The sequence below is a fragment of the Paroedura picta genome, chromosome 9 (genome assembly GCF_049243985.1).
Source record: "Paroedura picta isolate Pp20150507F chromosome 9, Ppicta_v3.0, whole genome shotgun sequence".
NCBI lineage: Eukaryota > Metazoa > Chordata > Lepidosauria > Squamata > Gekkonidae > Paroedura > Paroedura picta.
Genome location: NC_135377.1, coordinates 66,937,261 through 66,959,763, shown reverse-complemented (window position 1 = coordinate 66,959,763; position 22,503 = coordinate 66,937,261). Strand labels below are relative to the sequence as shown.

The window sequence follows — 22,503 nt, the reverse complement described above, 5'->3', positions numbered from 1 at the left end:
CCCAGTATCCCCATTCCGGCAAGGCGCCAAGCCAACAGTTCGTGACCGACCGTGTCAGACACGGCCGACAGATCTAACAGAACTAGCATGGCAGAACAGCCCCGATCCACTGTTTTTGAAGCATTGGCCCCTAATCTCACATATTAAAGCAGGGGTAGTCAACCTGTGGTCCTCCAGATGTTCATGGACTACAATTCCCATGAGCCCCTGCCAGCATTTGCTTTCAGGGGCTCAGGGGAATTGTAGTCCATGAACATCTGGAGGACCATAGGTTGACTACCCCAGTATTAAAGGATGCGAACAAAGATCAATCTTTGCTTGGAAGAGAAGGAGAAATATTAAGGAAATTATTTCTGGTAAACAGTTTAAAACATAGTGTCATAGCAGCTCCCCTCTCACAACATTATGAGGAAATGAACCATTCATGGGAGGATTTGAAATGCATAGCAACTGAACACATGCAGCACCAGGGTCTAGGACAGGGGTAGTCAAACTGCGGCCCTCCAGATGTCCATGGACTACAATTCCCAGAAGCCCCTGCCAGCATTCGCTGGCAGGGGCTTCTGGGAAATGTGGTCCATGGACATCTGGAGGGCCGCAGTTTGACTACCCCTGGTCTAGGATGTTCCAGTTTTACTAGACGTCTTTTATTTATTTATTTATTTATTTATTTTATTTATATTTATTTAGATTTATATACCGCCCTCCCCGAAGGCTTTTGCAGAAGGAAGCTGAATGGATCGTTAAATTAAAAACATTACAACCTGTGGGACTAAATCATTTGTTGGACTTAACATGTTTTTTTATAATTAACTTTTGTTTATAATTAACCTTTGTTTATAATTAGTGTTAAGTGGAGTATACTCCTTTAAAAGACTTGGAGAGAAGCTATATGAGAACAGGTACCTATGAGTCATAGTGAAATGGTATGTGTTCCCAGTGTAACTAATTAAACAATGTACCAAATAAATATAGTGGATGCCTAGGAGGCTTTTGGGTCACTTATAAAATTCCCTGGAGGATGGTTACCTTGGTGAACCTTTGATATTAGTAGACCCAAGATATATGTCTTAAAATATAAGGTATAAAATACAAGGTATATACAAGGTATATACAAGGTATAAAATACAATATTTGGTATATGTTCTTTAATAATTTGACTTTTTGATGTAAGGATTTTGTTATATAAAATGTATATATTTGTTTCCATATATAGGAAGTATGTTGAAAACTAACTTTATTAGTATCCTTGAAAAAAACCAATTAAGAAAACAACTTTAGTTATAAAATATATATATATATATATATACTAGAAATTAAGCCCGCTGCAGGGTAAATGCAGCGGGCGCTAGCGGGCCTGGTGAGTTGGGTGGGGCATCTCCGGTGTGTCCAGGCCCTGCACCTGTACCGGAGACTGGCGGTAGGGCATCCTGTGAGGCAGCGGCAGCTCCCGCCCCCCCCCGGCTCGCTGGCTACCTTCTCCCGGCGACTGCCCTGTCAGTGGGTGACACGTTGCCGCCGGCCGCTCGTGGCAAGGTGGGGCGGTGGGCGAGGTGCGGTGTGAACGGACTGGCGGGCAGCAGCGGTGGCTGGCGCCGGCGCTCGCAGAGCCGTGGAGGCATTGTGTGAGTGGCCGGCAAGTGGCCGAAGGGGGGGGGCGGATCGGGAGGCGCTTCGAGTCTGGCGGCAAGGGATCAATTGTGAGCCACGCCCTTGGCGGCGGACTGACACTCGAGTGTCAGCCCAATCAAGTGTCAGTCCTCATCACGGACAGGGCCTGCCGCCATGGCCCTTAACGAATTATTTAATCCACGGCGCGGGTTAAAGATATATATTCTTTATGTTATATAAGGTCTGCATGAGGAAATGATATATTCTGATTTTGTTACAGTTCACTGATGAAGTAAGAATGAAAAGTAGGCTGTTACAGTTTATATTGTTTGAATAAAGTTTTTGCCATCGCCATCTTGAAAACTACCTTTTTTTGTCTACTCATCTTCGGCTGACGGGTCATCTCTGCTTCTACTAATATTAACAACGGTGACATTCTGCTCCTTAAGAGCTGGGCTGGAGGTGGGTGGGACAAAGAAAACCATAGAAATATCACGATCCAGGAAAAAGTCAACTCTAAATCCTCTTCCGGAAAAACATTGAGGTAAATGTGGACTCAAAAGACCTGGGAGGAAAAACCAAGGGAAAAAGAAATGAAGTGAAAACTGAAGACACCAAAATGTATGTGGAAATCAGAGGATAAGCCAAAGCAGTAAGGGGCCAGAAGCACTGGGGAGAAAACCCATGAGGTAAAATCCTAAATCAATCCCAATCTTCTCCTGGCTATTGGCTCATCCTGCCATACAAGTTGACTGGGATGCAAAACCATCATAATTTGGTTGGTACGAGGCAATCATGCAGAATATGGTTGGGAAGCAGAGCTGGGTACATGCCCAATTAGGACCCCCTCCAGGCCCATCACTTGCCATTTTGGGGAGAGGTGGGTGGGTTGATAAATATATATATACATTAATTCACTTCCACCCATTCAGAAAACCCTTACAGGGCCATCAAGAAATCCCAGGGTTTCACAAAACCATGTTTTATAGTTTTTGGTAAAATTGATAAGGTCTTTGTCAGCATCATCAAGGGAAGTTGTATGTGTGTGTGTGTGTGTGTGTGTATGTGAGTGAGAGACAGACAGACAGACAGACAAAGCCATGTTTAGGGTTGCCAGCTCCAGGTTGGGAACTACCTGGAGATATTGCGGGTGGAGCCTGAGGAGGGTAGGGTTTGCGGATGGAAGGATGTCAATGGGGCATAATGCCAAAGAATCCACCTTCCAAAATGACCATTTTCTCCAGGTGAACTTATCTTTGTCACCTGGAGATCAGTGGTAATAGCGGGGACTCTCCAACCACCATCTGTAGGCTGGCAACCCTATCCATATCTATATTGTCATAGAGACCAGATAGACACCAGTCCAAGGAGGAGAGTTTTGAAGCAATGTGCAAAAAAACAATTCCCAAATGTGTCCAGCTCCATAGGAAAAGATGTTGAATAGAGCAGGGGTCGTCAACCCCCGGCCCCTGGCCCGGTACCAGCATGGGGACCAAGCCCTAGGAGCAAAGACTAAGAGACTACGCTCAAGGGTTTTTTTTTTTGGGGGGGGGAGGGAATTTAACCCTCTATTAATGATTAAATTTTAAAAATACAAAAAGCTATTCATCCAGCCTATGGGGAGAGGCAAGTAGTAGTAGTAGTAGTAGTAGTAGTAGTAGTAGTAGTAGTAGTAATAAAAAAATCAATTAACAGTGGTCCAAGATAGAAACATAATAGCAAAACAGTTTTAAAATGCATGAAAAAGTGAGAAACCACTAATTAGAGAGCCAGTTTGGTGTAGTGGTCAGGAGTGCGGACTTCTAATCTGGCATGCCAGGTTCGATTCTGCACTCCCCCACATGCAACCAGCTGGGTGGCCTTGGGCTTGCCACGGCACTGATAAAACTGTTCTGACCGAGCAGTAATATCAGGACTCTCTCAGCCTCACCCACCCCACAGGGTGTCTGTTGTGGGGAGAGGAATGGGAAGGCAACTGTAAGCCGCTTTGAGCCTCCTTTGGGTAGGGAAAAGCGGCATATAAGCACCAACTCTTCTTCTTCTTCTTCTTCTTCTTCTTCTTCTAATATTCACAAAGGTTCTAGAATGTATTGTAATCCCTTTTTAAAATCCTGGAATTGGGAATGTTAAGCCTGGAGGAGAGGAGGTCGAGAGGGAACCTCTTTGCTCTCTTTAAGTACTTGAAAGGTTGTCACAAAGGAAGGCAGGGAGTGGTCCCTGTTGGCAGCAGAGGATAGGGCCCACAGTAGCGGGTTTAAACTACGTGTAGAACCATGCCAGCTAGATATCAGGAAAAAATGTTTTGCCCCTAAAGCAGTTCAGCACTGGAACAGGCTGCCTAAGGAGGTGGTGAGCTCCCCCTCACTGGCTTGCCCAGATTTCCTTTCATGACTAGGAATACAACTCAGCACCAACCTGCCCCCAGATAGACAAGCAATACTGAGACTTCCCAGGGCTGGGGTGGGTGGGGAGGAAGTCCCAGCCTGGCAATTGAAGCTATGTTATTTATCACCATAGTGTCCCAAGAGACACCAGCACAAGAAGGAGAGTCTAGTCACAGCTGGCTTATGGTGACCCCTAGTGGGGATTTCCAGGCAAGAGATGTTCAGCAGAGGTACTGTCATGTACCCTTAGCCTGGGTACATGCCTTCAGCAGACAGGGCTGTAAGAGGGCCCGCTTTTCTGGGGGGGGGGTGCTCTCCCAGCCTCCCTTCCCCACTCCCTCGTTCCTTCCGCCTTCAGAAGTTGCTCGTCTTATCTTTTATGGTTGGTATTGTTTAGTGTAATAAGGAATGCAAATGACCTTGCCTGGCTCTTTGCCTCTGGGTACAGAGACATTTGAAGGATGGTTTCACTTTGTAGTTTAAATAAAACTGTCTTTCCATGGGGATTCCTTTTAGTACAGAAAGCCCTGGAAGGTGGGCTGGGGGCTGAGGGTATAGCTGATCCTAAAATGCTCTATGAAGCATCTCCAGCACTGTTTCTCTGTGATGGCAATTTCTTGTAGTTGCTCCCTGGGGCTTGCAATAAAGCTATGTTTTACTCCTGGCTGCAGAGTCCTGAGTCGGCTTTGGTGTCTTCATGGGTGTGTAGCCCAGGGCCATGACAGCTACCCCTAAATACAACCGAAATGTACAGTTCTTGTGTTACCCTAGAGGTAGCCCTAATGGAAGGGTGCCTCACACAGAGACACTTTCATGCACAGAAGCCCATGGCTGGACTCTGAGCAGGTGGCACATACAGAAACCAGCCTGGAAGAGACTGACTATGGAGTCAGTAGGGCCTCTCAACAAACCTAGGAAGCCAGGCCAGGTCTACATTTCCTCCTTGCCCAACTGACTTCGCTAAATGTGCACGTTATCTAAATCACCCCCCCCCCCAGCCAAAGACCGTTAGACTATCTACAGGAAAGGAATATCCCTTCAAGGTACTAACTGCAACTTCTTTTGTCTCTCTTGTCCAGTGTAATTTCTGCCTAGCAGCATCTCTTATCCCCAAATGTCTTCCCCCAGTCCTTCCTGATAAAACAAAGACAGGGCCATTAGCGACACATTACACCTAGCCAAGGTATTGTTCTAGTTGATGAGATTACTCTACACCTCCCACTCTAGTGACCCCACAGTTCAAACCCACCTAACAGGTACTCATAATATCAGAGACCAATCAACAACCACAGACCTCCTAGTGGGCAGTCTCTGGGGCTGGCCCGGGAATTTCAAACATTATATCAAGCCTTGCGCACACCCTGTGTATGTGTGTGTGTGTGTGTGTGTATGTTGCGTTGTCCACACCCGGCATCCTGTCCACCCCCTGATGTCGTCAACCCTGTGTCTGGGCTGCTTGGATCCAAGAAAGGTGCAGTATCTTGAACTTGTCCCCCTGTAGAACTTAGTGTAGAACTTAGTGTAACTTGTCCCCCTGTAGAACTTAGTGTATGTATGTGTTTGCTTCTGTGCGTGTTTTGAATGTATCCTGATATTTTCCCCAAATAAATCCCCTGAGTGTAAGCTTTTGTCTTCTTCATTTAAAAAGGGTTTCTTCCAGGGAAAGGACCCTGTAAAAATTAGTAGTAAAGATCCTGCGTTACCCAGCCTCTTGCTGTATTCATGATTCCCCAGCAATTTGGGTAACACTTGTGGGTGCTGGGGTAAGGTACATGGGGGAAGTAACTGTGCGTGGGGGAAGTAATCTGAGGAGCGGGTTCACCACTTCCTGCCTCTACGTCATAACCCCCAGTGTTCCTTGGAGGAACTGCCCATCCAAATACTAGCCAAGGTCGACCCTGCTTAGCTTCTGTGATCTGGCATGATCGAGCCTACCTGGGCTATTCAGGTCAGGGCTCATCCCAGTTGGTGCTGAATATTATGGAGCAAGGATTGGGTGGATGGGGTGAGATGCAACAGATTGATGTTACAAAACATTGTGGCCTACTTAATGTGGAACAGCTTTTATTAGCAACAACTTTATGAACATCATTACTTCAAGATTGGCCATCCTGCCATCTGAAGGGAGACCTAGATGTGATCATAGAGTAGCATGATGTTCAGTTTTGTGTGTGTGTGAGTGAGTGAGTGAGTAAGAGAGAGAGAGAGAGAGAGAGAGAGACTGTTTCCACACTAGGGATATCATTTGGATATCTTTTTATAAGACTGGTAAGAGATAATCTGGGAAGAATACAGGATCAGCTGGTCGTTTCAGGCTTAGAAAGTTGTTTACGACAAGGACACCATCATGACCTTGAGCACAGGCAGCGACGCTCCGGAGAACTCAGTCTCCGTGGATCTGTAGGACCCTCAGGATGCCGTTCCCGGTTCCTGGGGTGACCAACAAGTGAGATTTGCGTATCTGCTAAGGTCTGCCAGGTGCATTTGCTCCTGACCCTCTGCTTGGCTCAAGAGCTCGGCACAGACAGGCTAGCACGGCACCATCTTCAGTCGTTCTCTATAATTGAGTAGTTGATTGGCTGGCTCCCACATCTGACTTCCACCCTACTTCTCTGAAGAGGCGTGTCATCACTTCCAGGATTCCCCAAAGCCTGAAAAATATTTTGGGGTACCTCCATGGTCAAAAAGCCGGAAAAAGCTGCATGTCTCATAGTGCCAAAGTGACCCAGACCCTCATGCACCTGTGGATTAAATTTCAAGCACTGCACTCCTGGTGTCGTTTTTGGACAGGACTTTGGCAAACTCAATGACCTTGTCACTCGTGAACTGGTTTCTGTTGAGTTCTGCTGCTATTTCTGAACATTCCACAGAGCGAGTGTCTGCTGAAAAGCGAGAGGTATCAGCATGCAGCTTGAAACTGGATCTTAGCATTTGGTTCTTAATGACAAAGGCAATGGCCTTATTTTGCCAAGTTTCATCTCATAAGGGATTCACCCGTGTGATGGTATCTGTCTTGGATCTAACTCTTTGTCCTGCCTCTCAAGAGAGAATTCATTTCTCCTCTTCCCTGCCCAGAGGGTGGTATGGGGGGGGGGCAGAGAGCAATCCTGACAAATCCTTCAAACAGAGTTATCCTGGCTGAACACGGGGACCATCTAGCCCAGAACAGCAGCTATTTTCTGCCTCCTTGTGCATCAAGCAAACCACCCTGACACAGGCAGGAGGCTACATTTCCCCATCTGAATCACATCTTGCCCTATCAGAGAAAGTGGCTCGTGATGGCAAAGGTCACAGAAGAAATGCAGTAGAATCGTGGCATTCTTGGATCAAAGGTGTCACGTTTCCTGTCTCCAAGGGAAAGAAACATAATAGTGGCAGATAAATGAGCCAGATCAAAAGAAAGGGTCAGCCAGTTAAAAACTGAACAGGAGCTTTGTCTTTGAACGCTGAGTTATTCAGAGAATTACGTCTAATAGAGCCCTTAACAATAACTCCTTAGTTCCTTTCATACACACATTCCATAGCATTTGGTGTGCGTTGCCAAAATGCCCATTTGTAATTAAGTCCATGATAAAATACCCGTCGGTGGCACTAAAGGATGCAAATCTCTTGGGGGATTGAAGCTACGCTTCTGAGCTAGCTATTATTTTCAGTTTCAAGTGGTCCACCCCACCCCACAGGAAAAGGTCATTTGAGGGTCTGAACAGTGGCCCAATTGAAAACTAACTTGCATCCCGTGGCTCAGGGGTAGTCAAACTGCGGCCCTCCAGATGTCCATGGACTACAATTCCCAGGAGCCCCTGCCAGCGAATGCTGGCAGGGGGTCCTGGGAATTGTAGTCCATGGAATTGTAGTTCATGGACATCTGGAGGGCTGCAGTTTGACTACCCCTACCGTGGCTGATCAAAATGGTAGACCCAGGATAGTCCTAGTTGGTTTTGTCTCAGTGACATGGCATGTAGTTGGGAATCCTCGAGTTATGCAGCCTTCCCCAGAAGCGCTAAAAGACATTTCCTTAAATGTTACATACACATGGCGGGGGGTTTAGTTGCCAGGAAGGGTTTAATTAAAGTAAAGGTGCATAAGTAACTGAGCAATAAATACAGGAAAGCTTGGAACAACACATTTGATAAGATGGGTAAATAGCAGTAAATTGGCATACAGATAATGACAGAATGAACAACAGATGGGAGAACTGAATTTGAGTCCCGTGGCTCCTTTAAGACCAACATACTTTCGTTTCTGGGTGTATAAGATAACTGAGTGGCCCTAGCATGTGTAGTGTGATAAAAAGCCAATATCTTTTTCAATGTAACTGAAGGAGCATGCATCTACACGTGCTAAGTCTCTCCGTCATGGCTTATACCCAGAGCTGAACTCAAACGTCATTCGCATGCCTATTAACAAAGTCTTCCGTCTGTATATTCATTTGTGCCATTCACAGATCTTAACTTCTTTAATCCTGTCTCAGTTATAATCACTCAGTTTCTTATGCCTGCAGCTAGCTCTTCCTGGCAACTAACACACACACACACACACAGACACCTCTCTCTGCTAATATGTGGGAATTTTGTGCTATTGGATCTGAAGATTTGTGCATGCACACAAAGGTTTCCTGGCAAATAGATGGGGAAGAAATGGAGATAGTGACAGATTTTATTTTCCTGGGATCCAAGATCACTGCAGATGGGGACTGCAGCAAACAAATTAAAAGACGCTTGCTCCTGGGGAGGAAAGCTATGGCAAATCTAGACAGCATCCTAAAAAGCAGAGACATCACTCTGCCAACAGAAGTGCTTCTAGTCAAGGCTATGGTCTTCCCAGTTGCAATGTATGGCTGTTAAAGTTGGACCATAAGGAAGGCCGAGCGTCAAAGAATTGAGGCTTTTGAACTCTGGTGCTGGAGAAGACTCTTGCGAGTCCCTTGGACTGCAAGGCGAACAAACTGGTCAGTCCTAGAGGAGATCAGCCCTGACTGCTCCTTAGAAGGCCAGATCCTGAAGATGAAACTCAAATACTTTGGCCACCTCATGAGAAGGAAGGACTCCCTGGAGAAGAGCCTAATGCTGGGAGCGACTGATGGCAAAAGAAGAAGGGGACGACAGAGAATGAGGTGGCTGGATGGAGTCACTGAAGCAGTAGGTGCAAACTTAAATGGACTCTGGGGAATGGTAGAGGACAGGAAGGCCTGGAGGATCATTGTCCATGGGGTCGCGATGGGTCGGACATGACTTCGCACCTAACAACAACAACAAGAAAAGCTTATCCCGTGAATAAAACTGCTGGTCTTAAAAAACTGCTGGACTCCGATTTTATCCTGCCTCTTCAATCCAACACATCTGCCCACCTGAATCTCTCTTTGATTATTTCTGTATATGTAAACAAATAATTTCCTAAAATATCAATTTATATAGCCAAGGATTTCATTTTTATAAAGTGGATTTTCACTCTCTGGTTTCAAACGTTTTAGGATATATGGTTACAGCTTTCAAGCTTTAGAGCAACCGAGGAGATACTTTGTTTAAAAGCAACTTGGACGATCGAGTTTTTCCAGAAACCCGTCGCTGCCTGATGTCTTTTATACCCTCTATAGTAACTTGCCCAGACTGTGATGAGAATGAAAAATTATAATAACCCACTTTGCTCGTGGCATTTAAAGATTAATTAACAATGGAACAGCAAATTTAAATATCGCTTAATCTAAAGTGAGGAAGCAAACTGCCCTACAAATTGCCCTGCACACAGAAATGGGCCTGAACAGTCTTTGCATAACACAACCCCGGACTTCTGAAACAGGGTGCACTAACATATAACCACAGCCTACCTTTATGAAAGATGGTCGACCAAGGCAGGCTAGAACCGGGAATTCAAGGATTCTTGGGAAACTCCAGACCACAATACAAAGGTCATCAAATGGTGATCCATTTGGGCATGCATACTGAGGAAATATATATCTCCTCCCCACCTTGCTATTTTTAAGAAATATATCCCCCCTCCCCCGAATATTAAGAAATGGGGTTAAGTAACAATAGGTGAGCTGGAAAGGTTGTAACCCAGAGTACCTGAACCAAAAGGGGAAATGGGAGGGACTTTTTACAAGGTATAAATTAAATGTGTGATTCTGGGCTTATCGAGCTCTTGGCTATGCTGACATGCTGCCATATTAAACACTTTTAATATGATACAGGAGAACTTGGTATGCGACCCTTTGTTTGCAGTTTGATCGGTGGAGTTTAGATACTCTGGTTGGAGTGGGGCCCTTTGGCACGGGGAGCCCCTGCATAACAACTGTACTCAGTATTTGATCAATTGTTTTTAGTGTGTTTGAGAAACAGAAGCAAATACTTTTAACACAACTCGCCATAAATAAATGAAGTAAAGTCAAAAACACAAACCCAGAATAGATTCACAGGGAGTCTATAACAGCTCTCAAGGCATGTTGCACACAAAGAAGTGATGAATGTAATCACAACCGGTTTAGTCTGACCAAACATGATGCCTCGAGCAACCATTTACAACTAACTGGACTAAAAAATTGCCATAAAGTAAGAGTTAAGGAGGCTTTCAAAGGTATTGCCAGGCTCAGGGCAATCAAGTCACCTGTAAAAGCAAAGGGCTCTGCTCAGCAAACTCATGAAATATCTTCTATATACATTATTCAACCGTAATACTGCATTTAAGTCAAAAGCTGTAGCAACCGACCGGCGCATGCATCGTTTCCCAAAATATATAAATGCAATCCAGCTTGGAAGCAACTGTGTAATAGAAAGTGCTGTACTATTAAGTATGATACTTAGCCAAACACCAGCAACTAATTCTGCAACCCACGACATTGTATTCTGCTTGTCTGTACTATGTAGGTATTGCATTCCTATCCTTATATAACTACGATATGCCTTCCTCGGTGGGCCTTACCTACCACTGGTACCAAGTCAGGGCTGTCTGCAGATTGTCAGAATCTTATTGTTAGCTGTAGCTGTGGAAGTAAGTGAGCATGAGGTAGGGGGGCATCTTATGAAGTCCTACTTCATTTAAACTGGAGTCTTGAGATATATTGTGCTTCAGAGAGTAGAACCAGGCTTCAAGCAAACAGAGGATTTAACCAAGACCCACTGCCATTTTGCCTCATCTATTTTCAACCCACCTTAGTAATTTCATCAACAAAATGCAATCCATGTGTAGTGTGATAAGGACCCAATATCTTTGTTAAGGCCTGGGGGTTCAAAAATATATTAGCATCAGTGCTCTTGTTCCACAACACTGGCTGTATTATGGTGACATAGTTTGTGGTAAGATTATACTGTAAAATCACACAGTCGACTTTTAAATAAAAACAGATTGAAGGAAATGGGACATACCTGGTATCCTATTGAGTGTCACCCAGAAGTGTTCATCAGGACTGTAGGTATCTTTGGACCATTCAAGGAGATCAACAGCACGGGGGTCTTTGAGCACAAAGTCGACAAATTCCCTCCCAACAGCAATGTAAGCAGAGCCAAAATAGATGGGCAGGTCATGCGGAGGAGGTGTTTTCCTCAGGAAGGTCCACATCATGAATGAAAAGAGACCGTATCTTTGTTCCCAATAGATATATTGTGTCCTATGGAGAATGTAAGGTGGTGGCAGCGTCCCTGGAGTTACGTTTTTCCCTTTCAACTCTTTCAGGTACTGAATTATTTCCTTGTTGGTTTTCAAGGGGAAATCTTGACCACAAGTATTGAGAAGGTACTTCCAGGGCACTTGAGATTTCACGAGATCTTTCATGCAGTTCAGATCTGCCTGAAGCCTGGATACTCCTGCGTAAACCACCCACTCTGTTTCCGAAGCGAAAAACGCATTGGGGAAGCAACCTAATAATTTCTCGACCTTTCTCTTAAACTCTCCAGTGGCTTTCTTATCTACGTGGATACAATATATGTTTTGGGGCATATAAATAGCCCTGAAGAGCCTCTCAAACATATCGAACTGTTTGTGCAGAGTTACAATGTAGGCTATTGGAAACGCAGCTTCGTCTTCAGAGAGGGGTCTCGTGACGTAATGATTCTGAGTCACGTAATCGTCACAGTTGGGTTGCCCAAATGGTGAAATCTGGGGGGTTTCGGGTACCCAAGTGGCCTTCCCTTCAATCAGGGCTTCGCAAACTTCTGCCAAGACCCTGGCCGTGGTTTGGTTGAACATCCTTGGCGTGTTTTCCTCTGACAGTATTGCCGTGTATATTATGATGCAGAGCAAAACTCCAAAGGCAAAGAAGGCCAGAACGTGACACCTCTGAGCATTCATGATCGCTACTGAAAACACGGCGTCCACCTGAGAAGGTGGCAAAATCCATCCAGTTGTGCAGCAGTACTTGTTAACTTGAAGGCTGCACCGCTTTAGACTGCAATCGTAAGCGTAGTAACTAGGGAACAAATGTCATTGAACCCAGCAAAACGTATTTCTTGACAAAAGGGTTCAGGATGGCACCCTGGGACATCACTCTTGCTGGTAGAAGATGTGTCGCAGTGTGGCTCCATTCTACATTTCAGAAAAAAAACACACAGCCTTCAAAATGCTGGTTTGGAAAGCAGTAAGTCAAGGGAGGGCAATATATAAACAAACAAATAAATAAATATTTTTCAGAAGCAAAATCTCCTTTCTTTTCTTGAAGGTGGGGGGGGGGGGCGAAGAAGGCACCTCTCCCTATCTCCTGCTGCCAGAAGGAAGGTAGAAGAATCCTCTAGGCTCCTCCCCACAAGTCTGCACAATCTGAACCAGGGATGGCTGCCTTTTTGAGATCACATTTCAGTTTTACGTAATGACATCTCACCTTCTACTTCTCTGAAGGTAGATTCAGGTGGGTAGCTGTGTTGGTCAGAAGCAGCAGGACAAAGTTTGAGTCCAGGGGCACCCTGAAGACCAGCTAAGTTTCATTCAAGGTATAAGCTTCTGTGTGCAAGCAGACCCCTTCAAATATGTTGAAAGAGACTTCACCAACCATGGTGTATGTGTGTGTGTGTGTGTGTGTGGGGGGGTTAGTTGTGAGGAAAGGGTATTTGAAGTCAAGATGCAAGTGAGAAACCTGTAGGAGAACATTTCAACCACCCAGAGAAAGTGTGGTGTAGTGGTTAACAGCAGCGACCTCTAATCTGGATTCCCCGCTCCTCCACATGCAGTCAGCTGGGTGACCTTGGTCTTCTCCCAGTTCTCCTAGAGCTATTCTCTTAGAGCAGTTCTCCCACAGCTGTTTCAGTCCCTATCAGAGGGTCTGTTGTGAGGAGAGGAAGGGAAAGCTGTCTGTAAGCTGCTTTAGGACTCCTTCAAGTAGGGAAAAGCGGGGTATAAAAAAAACAGTTACAGTGAATGATATGCATTTACAATTCCTCATAAGGTTACAAAAACAATGTTTTTTACATTTATTCATTGGAGTCTATGAGCCCTAGAGGTTTGAACACAACCTTAGATTTTTCTTGCTTCTTATACACTGAAATGTGAACAATACCTGTTGAATAGCAATTGTAACCTTATAAGGAATTGTAAGTGCATATCATTCACTGTGACTTTAACAGGAACTCTAAGTGGCTGTCAGCACAAGGAATGTATAAATCAGCCAGGGTGATAAGGTATGGCTGGGAGCAGTTGGATGACTAGAATCCCTACTGTGCAGAGCCAAAGGCTGGTGTATGCAACTATTTAATAAAGGTAAAATATGTATAAGATGTATGTATTAGGACAGCATCCCAAAAAGCAGAGACATCACCCTGCCATCATTTAGTCAAGGCTATGGTCTTCCCAGTTGCAATGTATGGCTGTGAAAATTGGACCTTAAGGAAGCCCGAGCATCAAAGAATTGAGGCTTTTGAACTCTGGTGCTGGAGAAGACTCTTGTGAGTCCCTTGGACTGCAAGGCGAACAAACCGGTCAGTCCTAGAGGAGATCAGCCCTGACTGCTCTTTAGAAGGCCAGATCCTGAAGATGAAACTCAAATACTTTGGCCACCTCATGAGAAGGAAGGACTCCCTGGAGAAGAGCCTAATGCTGGGAGCGATCGAGGGCAAAAGAAGAAGGGGACGACAGAGAATGAGGTGGCTGGATGGAGTCACTGAAGCAGTCGGTGCAAACTTAAATGGACTCTGAGGAATGGTAGAGGACAGGAAGGCCTGGAGGATCATTGTCCATGGGATCGCGATGGGTTGGACACGACTTCGCAACTAACAACAACAAGTATAAGATTAAGGAGCATTCTATTACATTATGAGATAGAACATTTAATGATTTTAGGATCATATCCTTTCCAGGTGTTGAATTATCTATGTGGATAGCCATTATACTTACAAGTGAGAGGTAGAGTAGAGCTTTATTTATATATGTATAATTTATTTTAATGTTAAAAGCTACTGATTTTGAATATTTATGTTTAGGACAACCACTGAGGGATATTACCCTTTGAAAACGGGACATATCTAGAAACCGTTCTGGTTGGATTCAACACTACAATAAAGCAACACAGAATGAAGAGTACTTGACTTTATTCTGTACAAGTTTTGAAAGTAGTGTTAGTAGCCTAGAGATAGGTCTCTCTCTCTGATTGTAAACACTACAAACCATCCCATTTGTCTGTATTTGACATCTCTCTCTTGCAGGGCAGCACTTATGTCCCTTCCAAGGTTTTATTTTTATTATCATGCCTTAATCTCAAAGCGATGGACAATCTCCTTCCCTTCCTTTCCCCACAACAGACACCCTGTGAGAGAGGTGAGGCTGAGAGAGAGTCCTGATATTACTGAAGAAGAAGAGTTGGTTCTTATATGCCACTTTTCTCTACCAGAAGAAGCCTCAAAGCGGCTTACAATCACCTTCCCTTTCCTCTCCCCACAACAGACACCCTGTGAGGCTGAGAGGCTGAGAGAGCTCTGAGAGGAACAGCAACTGGCCCAAGGTCACCCGTCAAGCTTCACATGGAGGAGTGAGGAATCATACCCAGCTCTCCAGATTAGAGGCTGCCTCTCTTAATCACTATGCCAGGCTGGCTCTGAAGGCGTTGCTATGGAGAAGGAGGCAATGGCAAGCTACTTTTGCTCATCTTTGGCCGGCCTGTGGATGAGCTCATCACAAGTCAGTTGAGACTTGAGGACACCTCATCAGCCATTCCATTCTGGGGCAGGGAATGATAGAACACATGGAATAAAGGTGGGGCTGGATGCTGCCCGCAGGCAGATCGCACAAAGATGAAGCCAGCATGTGAATTGCTTCACTATTTATTGTAGGTAGGTAGGACCTGGAGATCTTCTGGTTGCACAGCTCATCTCCAGGTGGCAGAGATCAGTTCCCCTGGAGAAAATGGCTGCTTGGGAGGGTGGACTCCATAGCATTATACTCTATCAAGGTTCCTCCCTGGCTCAAATCCTGCCTATTCCTGGCTCCACCCCAAAAGTCTCCAGGTATTTCCCAATCCAGACCTGGCAACCTTCATCTTATAGTGTGTGTAGCATAGCCAGGAGATCCTAGGATTGTCTGGCAGCCAGGCAAGGGACGTTCAGAGGTGGTTGGTCTGTGTCATGACCCCAAGTGTTCCCTGGAGGAACAACCACCCCAATCCCTGGAGGTCTCCCAAACTAATACTAGCCTCGGTTGGCCCTGCTTAGTTTCCAAGATCTGATGGGCTTGGGCTTGCCTGGGCTATCTTCACTGAAAAACTTCATCAGCAAAAGAAGCACACTTCAGAATGAGGTTGTCTAAAGACATGACTTTCTCCTTCCTCTCCCTCCTATCAGCCCCAAGTTGCTGAGCCATCTGGAACCCCAGTCCCAGCTGCTTCAGCCAGGTAACGCAAAGGGTGGCTGCAGTCTTTGGCTTGAGGTCTATAGAATGAGGGAAGGAGCCATTGTGAATTTGTGGTTGTGCAACTCAAATGCCGAAACCGGCATTTGTTGTGCAACCAGGAATCTAGGCTTTCAGGCGGAGGCAACAAAGTTGCTTAAGGCTGCCTGGAAAATCTGCGAGGTCCAAGAACTAGCCTGGTCTCCGGAAAGGCTGCTGAAGGCTCTCAGTGGTTGGTGCATGTGGCCAGTCTTGTATCCTGGAAATGATTCTGCTGCAAAGCCCCTGGCAGAGGCAACCGTTTTAAGTACAGCAATGCTATGCGTTGGCATAAAACTTTCGATTTCAAAAAGCTTCAGGTATCCTGCATTGATCCTTAAAATGTCCCTGTGAAGTGGATCAGGATTATCCCCTCCCCTTTGCAGATGAGTGACGGAGGGCAACTCGCCAAAGGCCACCTAAGTGAATTGGCAACATTTGAACTGGCAGCTGATTGACTCCCAGCTAGTTCTTAGCTATGCTGCTTTACCAACTCCCTGCCAATATTTGGGCTCCTTTGGAAGGGGCTCCCTGAGACATGGAGCTGACTCCCTACCAGCAGATGGTGGCTGGAGATCTCCCGGGCTTATGACTGATCTCAAGGTCACAGGGATCCGTTATCCTGGAGAAAATGGCTGCTTTGAAAGGCAGCATAACTCCTCTAAGTCCTCCCTCCTCCCCAACCCAGCCCTTCTGGTATTTTCCAACCCAAAGCTGACAACCGTACCAATTAGGCAAGACAGCTGTAATCGTAGTCCCCTGTCCAACCCCCCCCCCCACCTCACCACAAGTACATGGGATGGAGAAGGGAAGAGAGAGAGAGAGAGAGAGAGAGAGAGAGAGAGAGATATTTCCATGAGGAATGTTCTGGGAACAGAAAAAGAGAATGACAAAACCAGCTTACCATCTGAGGAGACTGTCATGGAGCACTGAAGACCTGAAGGGAAGCCAAATTCTCTCCAGCAGTTTAAGGAAGCGAGAACAAATAATATCCACAAAGCTGAAATGGAGTCAGCAGTGATGCATTCTGAACTGGAACAAAGAAAGAGGGTGAGACAGAAAAAGAGACAGGGCTGGGTCAGGTGGAGGGGAAAAAAACAACAAGCCAGGTGCTGCAGCAAAAGAAGCTGGAAGAACCAGAAAATGGGATAGTCTTCCTGCCTTGGCATATTCCCTTTCCCGGGGAGGGGACAGGTTGTGAACTGGATTCTGGTCACGCAGCCCCCAAAGTGCTCAGACCGATTCCCAAAAAGCTCAGGACTGAATCAACCAGAAGCTCCAAAATGTCTTGGTGTGAGGCAGAGCTTCAAATACGTACATGAGCAATTATTCTAGCTAGACCTGGAATATTCGGAAATGGAAGAAGATCTCCTGCTGGAATCTGTCTGGATGCTCGTTAACAGGGGTTGGGTGTGTGAGCAATAATCAGTAGGAGTGCCATGGGGCGGGGGGGGGGGGGGAAGAAACGGACCCATCACATCATGCTTGCTTAGGAGATTTGTCAGAGCCTGTCTTGTTGCTGGAAAAAGAGTCAGGCTTTTGCCAAGAGATGCTTCCGTTCAACCAAATGCAGACGCTCCCTCCCTTCTTGGATTCAGCTAGTCTGGTTACATTCCCAGATGCCTCTGCAGCTGTAAAAAATAAAACACGTGATTAAAATATTAGTGGAGAAGGAGGAATTGCTGAGGGAATGTCAACCAGGAGAGAAAAACGTGTTCACCTGCCAGTAGAAGATGGATACTGATAAGTTGAAAATTAGAAATATATTCATGAAATAAGAAAAAAAAAGACTTTAATACATTTGTGCCATTTGGATTTTGAATTTTGACTTCTTGTTCACGAGAAATCTACGGTGTTCTTTTATTCTACGGCAAGAGAAAGGGACCAATAAATCTCCTCAGGGGGAGAGTTCCAAATTATTGGTGCCATGGCCAAGAAGACCCTGTCAGCTTGCCAGCTGCCTAACCTCAGAAAGTGGGGCCACCCAAAGCTGGACGGTAGTTGTTAAGCGAAATGCTCTGTTATCCCAAAATGCTCTAATCAAAAGTTGCAGGAATCAGCTAGGCGAAAAGGGGGATAACTAGCAAGATCTATTTTGCACAATTTATGAGATGACTAAGCCCTTCAGGAATGCGAGGCAGGCAACAAATACTGTCTAAATAATACTGGAGTTTTATTTGCAGAATAAGACTAAGCGATTGCCCGAGCACATACAGCAGAAAGAAATAACACGGGAAGCAACTAAGTTTGGGGCAGAGGACAGCAAGGTTCATACGATTACCTATTTTGCACAGATGGAGAAGTTGGGTGCATTAATGCAGGGGTAGTCAACCTGTGGTCCTCCAGATGTTCATAGACTACAATTCCCATGAGCCCCTGCCAGCATTTGCTTAACATGAACATCAGGAGGACCACAGGTTGACTACCCCTGCATTAAGGAATGGGGTCAGCAACATAGATGAAATCAGCTTTGCCAGAGGGGAGCAAGCCCCCTGGGAGCTCCAAGGAAGGGGTTTTATACCCTTTCCTTCATCAGATACATGGTAAAAAGTCATGTGGGCAAAAAGTAGGCTTTGAACAAAGGGTACAGATGCTCCCTTTTGATGAGGGCCCAAAAGGTTGATTGATCCGGGATGTCTAGGAACAAAGTGATCAAACAATGACCTGGGAAACGTGGGACCTGGTTCGGTGGATAGGGAGGGGTTTTCAGAGGCAAGAGAGTACTTCTGAGATCTGCCGTTTAGTGCAAGGATCCTCAACATGTGGTCCTCCAGATGTTCATGGACTGCAATTCCCACGAGCCCCTGCCAAAAATGCTGGCAGGGGCTCATGGGAATTGTAGTCCATGAACATCTGGAGGACCACAGGTTGACTACACCTGGTTTAGTGTGTGTGTGTGAGAGAGAGAGAGTCAGGAAGGAGGATGCTGTTTGAAGTTGCCAGTGCTGTGTGTGTGTTTCCCATGGATGCAGGCATGCTGAGTTCAGGTGGTCAGTCAGCAATGCCAAGCTTCCCTGCTCTGCAGAGGAGGGTTAGCCGGACTTTTGCCTTATGTTTAGGCCAGAGCAAATGTCCCAAGTCTTGATTGAAGAAGCGCAAAAGTGCTACTGTTTGTTCATGTGTTCCATTTATTATATGCTGCTATCGAGCAAGTCATTTCCCGGTGGGTTACAGCATAAAATAAATCCCCGCAAGATAAAACATTAAAACCACAACATAGCCTGATGGCAAGAATAATAAGTTAATATATATAAAAAACCAACCTCATCCAAGCTTTTGTTACCATGGAGGAACCCCTGAGACATTTTTCAGGCTTTGAGGGACCCCAAAAGTGGTGACAGATCCCTTCGGAGAAGTAAGGTATGGGAGCCAGCCGATAGATAAATCGTTTACCGTTTCCCTTGTGGAGAAAGAGACTAGCCCGTAGAGCAGCAGGGGAAGTGGGTTCCAGTGATGTCTAGTGACGGCAGCGGCCATCTGAACTTCTGGGAAGGCTGCTCAACCCCTGGGGAGCTCTCACATAGCCCCAGGGTTCCCCCAGAAGTCTAGTTGGGAATCCCTGATCTAGAAAGAATTAAACCTCACAGAAGTGAAGTCCTTTTTAATGACTAACTAGTGGTGGAATTAATTAAGAATGTTGTTGTCGTGAGTTTTTGGTCATTTGATTGCTGGGAATAAGATTGGGAAGCTTGAACTCCACCCCAGCCTCCCCCCCCCCGCCCAAGCTCTCATTAGCCGTGAAAGGAGGGGGGGGGGTTGTCTGTGCTTTTCTTCTTCCAATGCTTAATTATTTAGCGAAATACTGATTTCCCACCTTTCCTCACAGCTCGAGACTATTCAGAATGAATCACAAGAGCATTGCACGACAACAAAACCCCAATTCTGCCAGCCAGCCTAGTAAACTGCTTCCAACTTACATGTCATTAAAAACTCTGGTGAATGAAATGCAGAATCTTCTAAAAATTTCCAAGGACAATCCCCCCGCCCCCAACACATCCCATAAAGTGGGAGCAACCACCAAGAAAGCATAGAATCATAGAACTGGAATGGCCATACAAGCCCTCTAGTCCAACCCACTGCTGAATGCAGGATCAGCCTAAAGGATCCAGGATAAGTACCTATCCAGCCACTGCTTGAAGACTGCCAGTGAGGGGGAGCTCACCACCTCCTTAGGCAGCCAATTTCACTACTGAACTACTCTGTGGAATTCCCCCCCCCCCAATATCTAACTGGACCGTTCTACACATAGTTTAAAGCCATCAGGGAAATAGTGCAGTGGGAAGAGTTCAAAGTCGATCTCCCTAACTATACAGGTTTTGTTTTCCACTGTATCTATCTTCCTCTTTTTGGTTTTTGGTTAATGTTGTGATTTATGTCTGGGGCCTTAATGGGGTTTCTGGGGTCTTATTCAGACGTATGTTACCCGCCATGAGCTGTCAGGGAGTAGCGGGTAATAAATATAATCATCATCATCATCATCATCATCCAGTCGTGATCAATACCATCCTTAAACATGTATCTGGGAATCTGATCATCTTTTGCATATTTGTGACTGCTTCCTTTTACCATAAAATAAATATACTACATCAGTCTAAGGCAGCATATTGAACCTGGATTTTAGCAATGGGAAGTGGCCTCTTGTATTTAGTCTATTTTGGCTGGTGCGTTTTAAATGATGTAGAAACCTGCAACAGAACTCCCACATTGAAAACAGACATGATAACACTGCGTGTTTTGTATTTTCTTATTGTCTGGATCTAACATAGACAATGATTGCCATTGCATTATGGTATAAACACCAATGCTGTGAGGGGAAATGCCCATGATCATTCTGGAGAGTTATAATTCAGTCCTCTGACTCCCCTTGGCAACCATTCCCCTCATCCTATCTCAAGTTCTCATCTATCACCATCTTCTGCAGCACTTCCTTCAAACTCCCCATTGATTTGGATGGAATTTAGTTCCGTCTCGTGTGTCCAGCAACTGAGTAAATTATCCTATAAATCAGCCTTTCTCAATTTTCTTCCCATTGAGAACCAACTAGAAGCATTCTTGAGGCTTCAAGAAACCCCAGAAGCTGTGTGATTGTGCAGAATAGGGTTGGGAAGCAGAGCTGTGTACAGGCCCACCTGGGGTCCTTCCCCTTCCCACCCCCTCAAAGCCCATCGCTGGCAATTTGGAGGGAGGGCAGGGCGACAGGACTGTATACGGTCATATCACCCAATAAATGTTTCACACATTTTAAAAGATACATTAAACATTAATCCACTCCCGCCCACTCAGGAAACCCTTCCAGGGCCATCAAGAAACCTCAGGGTTTCACAAATACCCCAGCTGAGAAAGCCTGTATAAATGAACAAAGTTTGAATCCAGGGACAGCTTTAAGACCAACAAAGTTTTAGCCGAAGTATCAGCTCTCATGGAGACAGACACTTCTTCACATATCTGTAACTAGCAATTGCCCCTCTGAGACATTAGGAAAGAAATAATTAAAAATCATCTAAACCTACCTAATAACAGGACCGTTCAGAAGCGTTCCACAGAAGGCTGGAGACGAAGCCCACAGAGCAGAAAGCAGGCCTCCGGCTTCAGTGAAGACTACATGTGGCAATATAACAGCATCGCTCGATATATTTTTAAGGAAAGAACACAGCGGCCAAAAGCAGAGGCTGACAGAGGGATGGTTTCGTCCCCTGCTACCTGACCACTCCCAGATATCACATCGCCCAGACTCATTTAGGATCCAGTGAAATGTGGATTGTCCAACCTTCACAAAATCAAGAAGAGGCAATTGGGGTATTTGCCACCATTAATTTTCTTCTGGAGCTTTAAGGCAAACGCTTTCATCAAACAAGTTTCCCAAGTAAACTCTGTTTAACCTCTCTCTCTCCCCCTCTCTGTCTCCTATGCTAGCTTGCTTCGTTTAATTGTCCCATTGTCTTTTTTTGAATGCAGCTGGCTTGGCACTAGAGATGTGGGGTAAGCAGAACTCTGTACAAACACGCGTCACCTGATGCAACTGTGCTACTGTGCCGCAGCACACTCTGTGTACCTCCACTGCAGCTGCAGGGAACCGTAAGCTGTAATTAAGCGCAATTAGGGTGGGTGGAATTCTACAGCTGTTCTTTGCCAAGCTAACTGGAGCCTTTTTGCACAAATGGAGAATGTCTCGGTAAGCGGAAAGAGCTACATGGCAATATGGTTGGCAGAATCACTCACACACCACCCTGAATTAAGTGGAGAGAAATGTTTATTCAGGAACTCCTGGAGTGGAGAGGAAAGAGGAGGCAGAGTGAGGTTCCTAAAGACATTTCTAGCTCGGAGACAGGGAGAGACTGAGACCATTTCCGCACTGGGAACTTCACTGCTCCGGCTCTCGTGCAGGAGCATAAATCTGGGGTGGATGAGGTGCACAGGGCCAAATGCTCCCCTTGGTGGGAGCAGGAAAAATCGGGGCAACCTGTCCAGCTCAGTCTCCAGCCTGCAGCCTGGCATGGAGCCTCCGGTGCAAAAGGATCTCTGAGAAGAAGAAGGAAAGCCCCTATCAGTAGCATCTGAAGGCAGACAAATAGAAGCGATTTATCCTAGGAGCACATGCTATGGGCCCTGCAGTGTTGTACAGTTAGGGGCCTTCAGAGGAAGGAAAGGCCATTGTAAGCCACTTTGAGATTCT

At 45.6% G+C, this 22,503-nt stretch overlaps 1 protein-coding gene across 1 annotated transcript; it reads right to left on the bottom strand.

Annotated features, from left to right (window-relative positions):
• Positions 1-1,574: 1,574 nt before the first annotated feature.
• Positions 1,575-21,865, bottom strand: LOC143845111 (N-acetyllactosaminide beta-1,6-N-acetylglucosaminyl-transferase-like). Its single transcript, XM_077353181.1, has 4 exons — positions 21,341-21,865; positions 16,735-16,862; positions 11,354-12,509; positions 1,575-2,176 (listed from the first exon to the last, which is right to left on the bottom strand). Exons 3-4 carry the CDS (start codon positions 12,273-12,275, stop codon positions 1,989-1,991), a joined length of 1,110 nt encoding a protein of 369 aa, XP_077209296.1. The 5' UTR covers positions 12,276-12,509; positions 16,735-16,862; positions 21,341-21,865; the 3' UTR covers positions 1,575-1,988.
• Between the last annotated feature and the right edge of the window lie 638 nt (positions 21,866-22,503).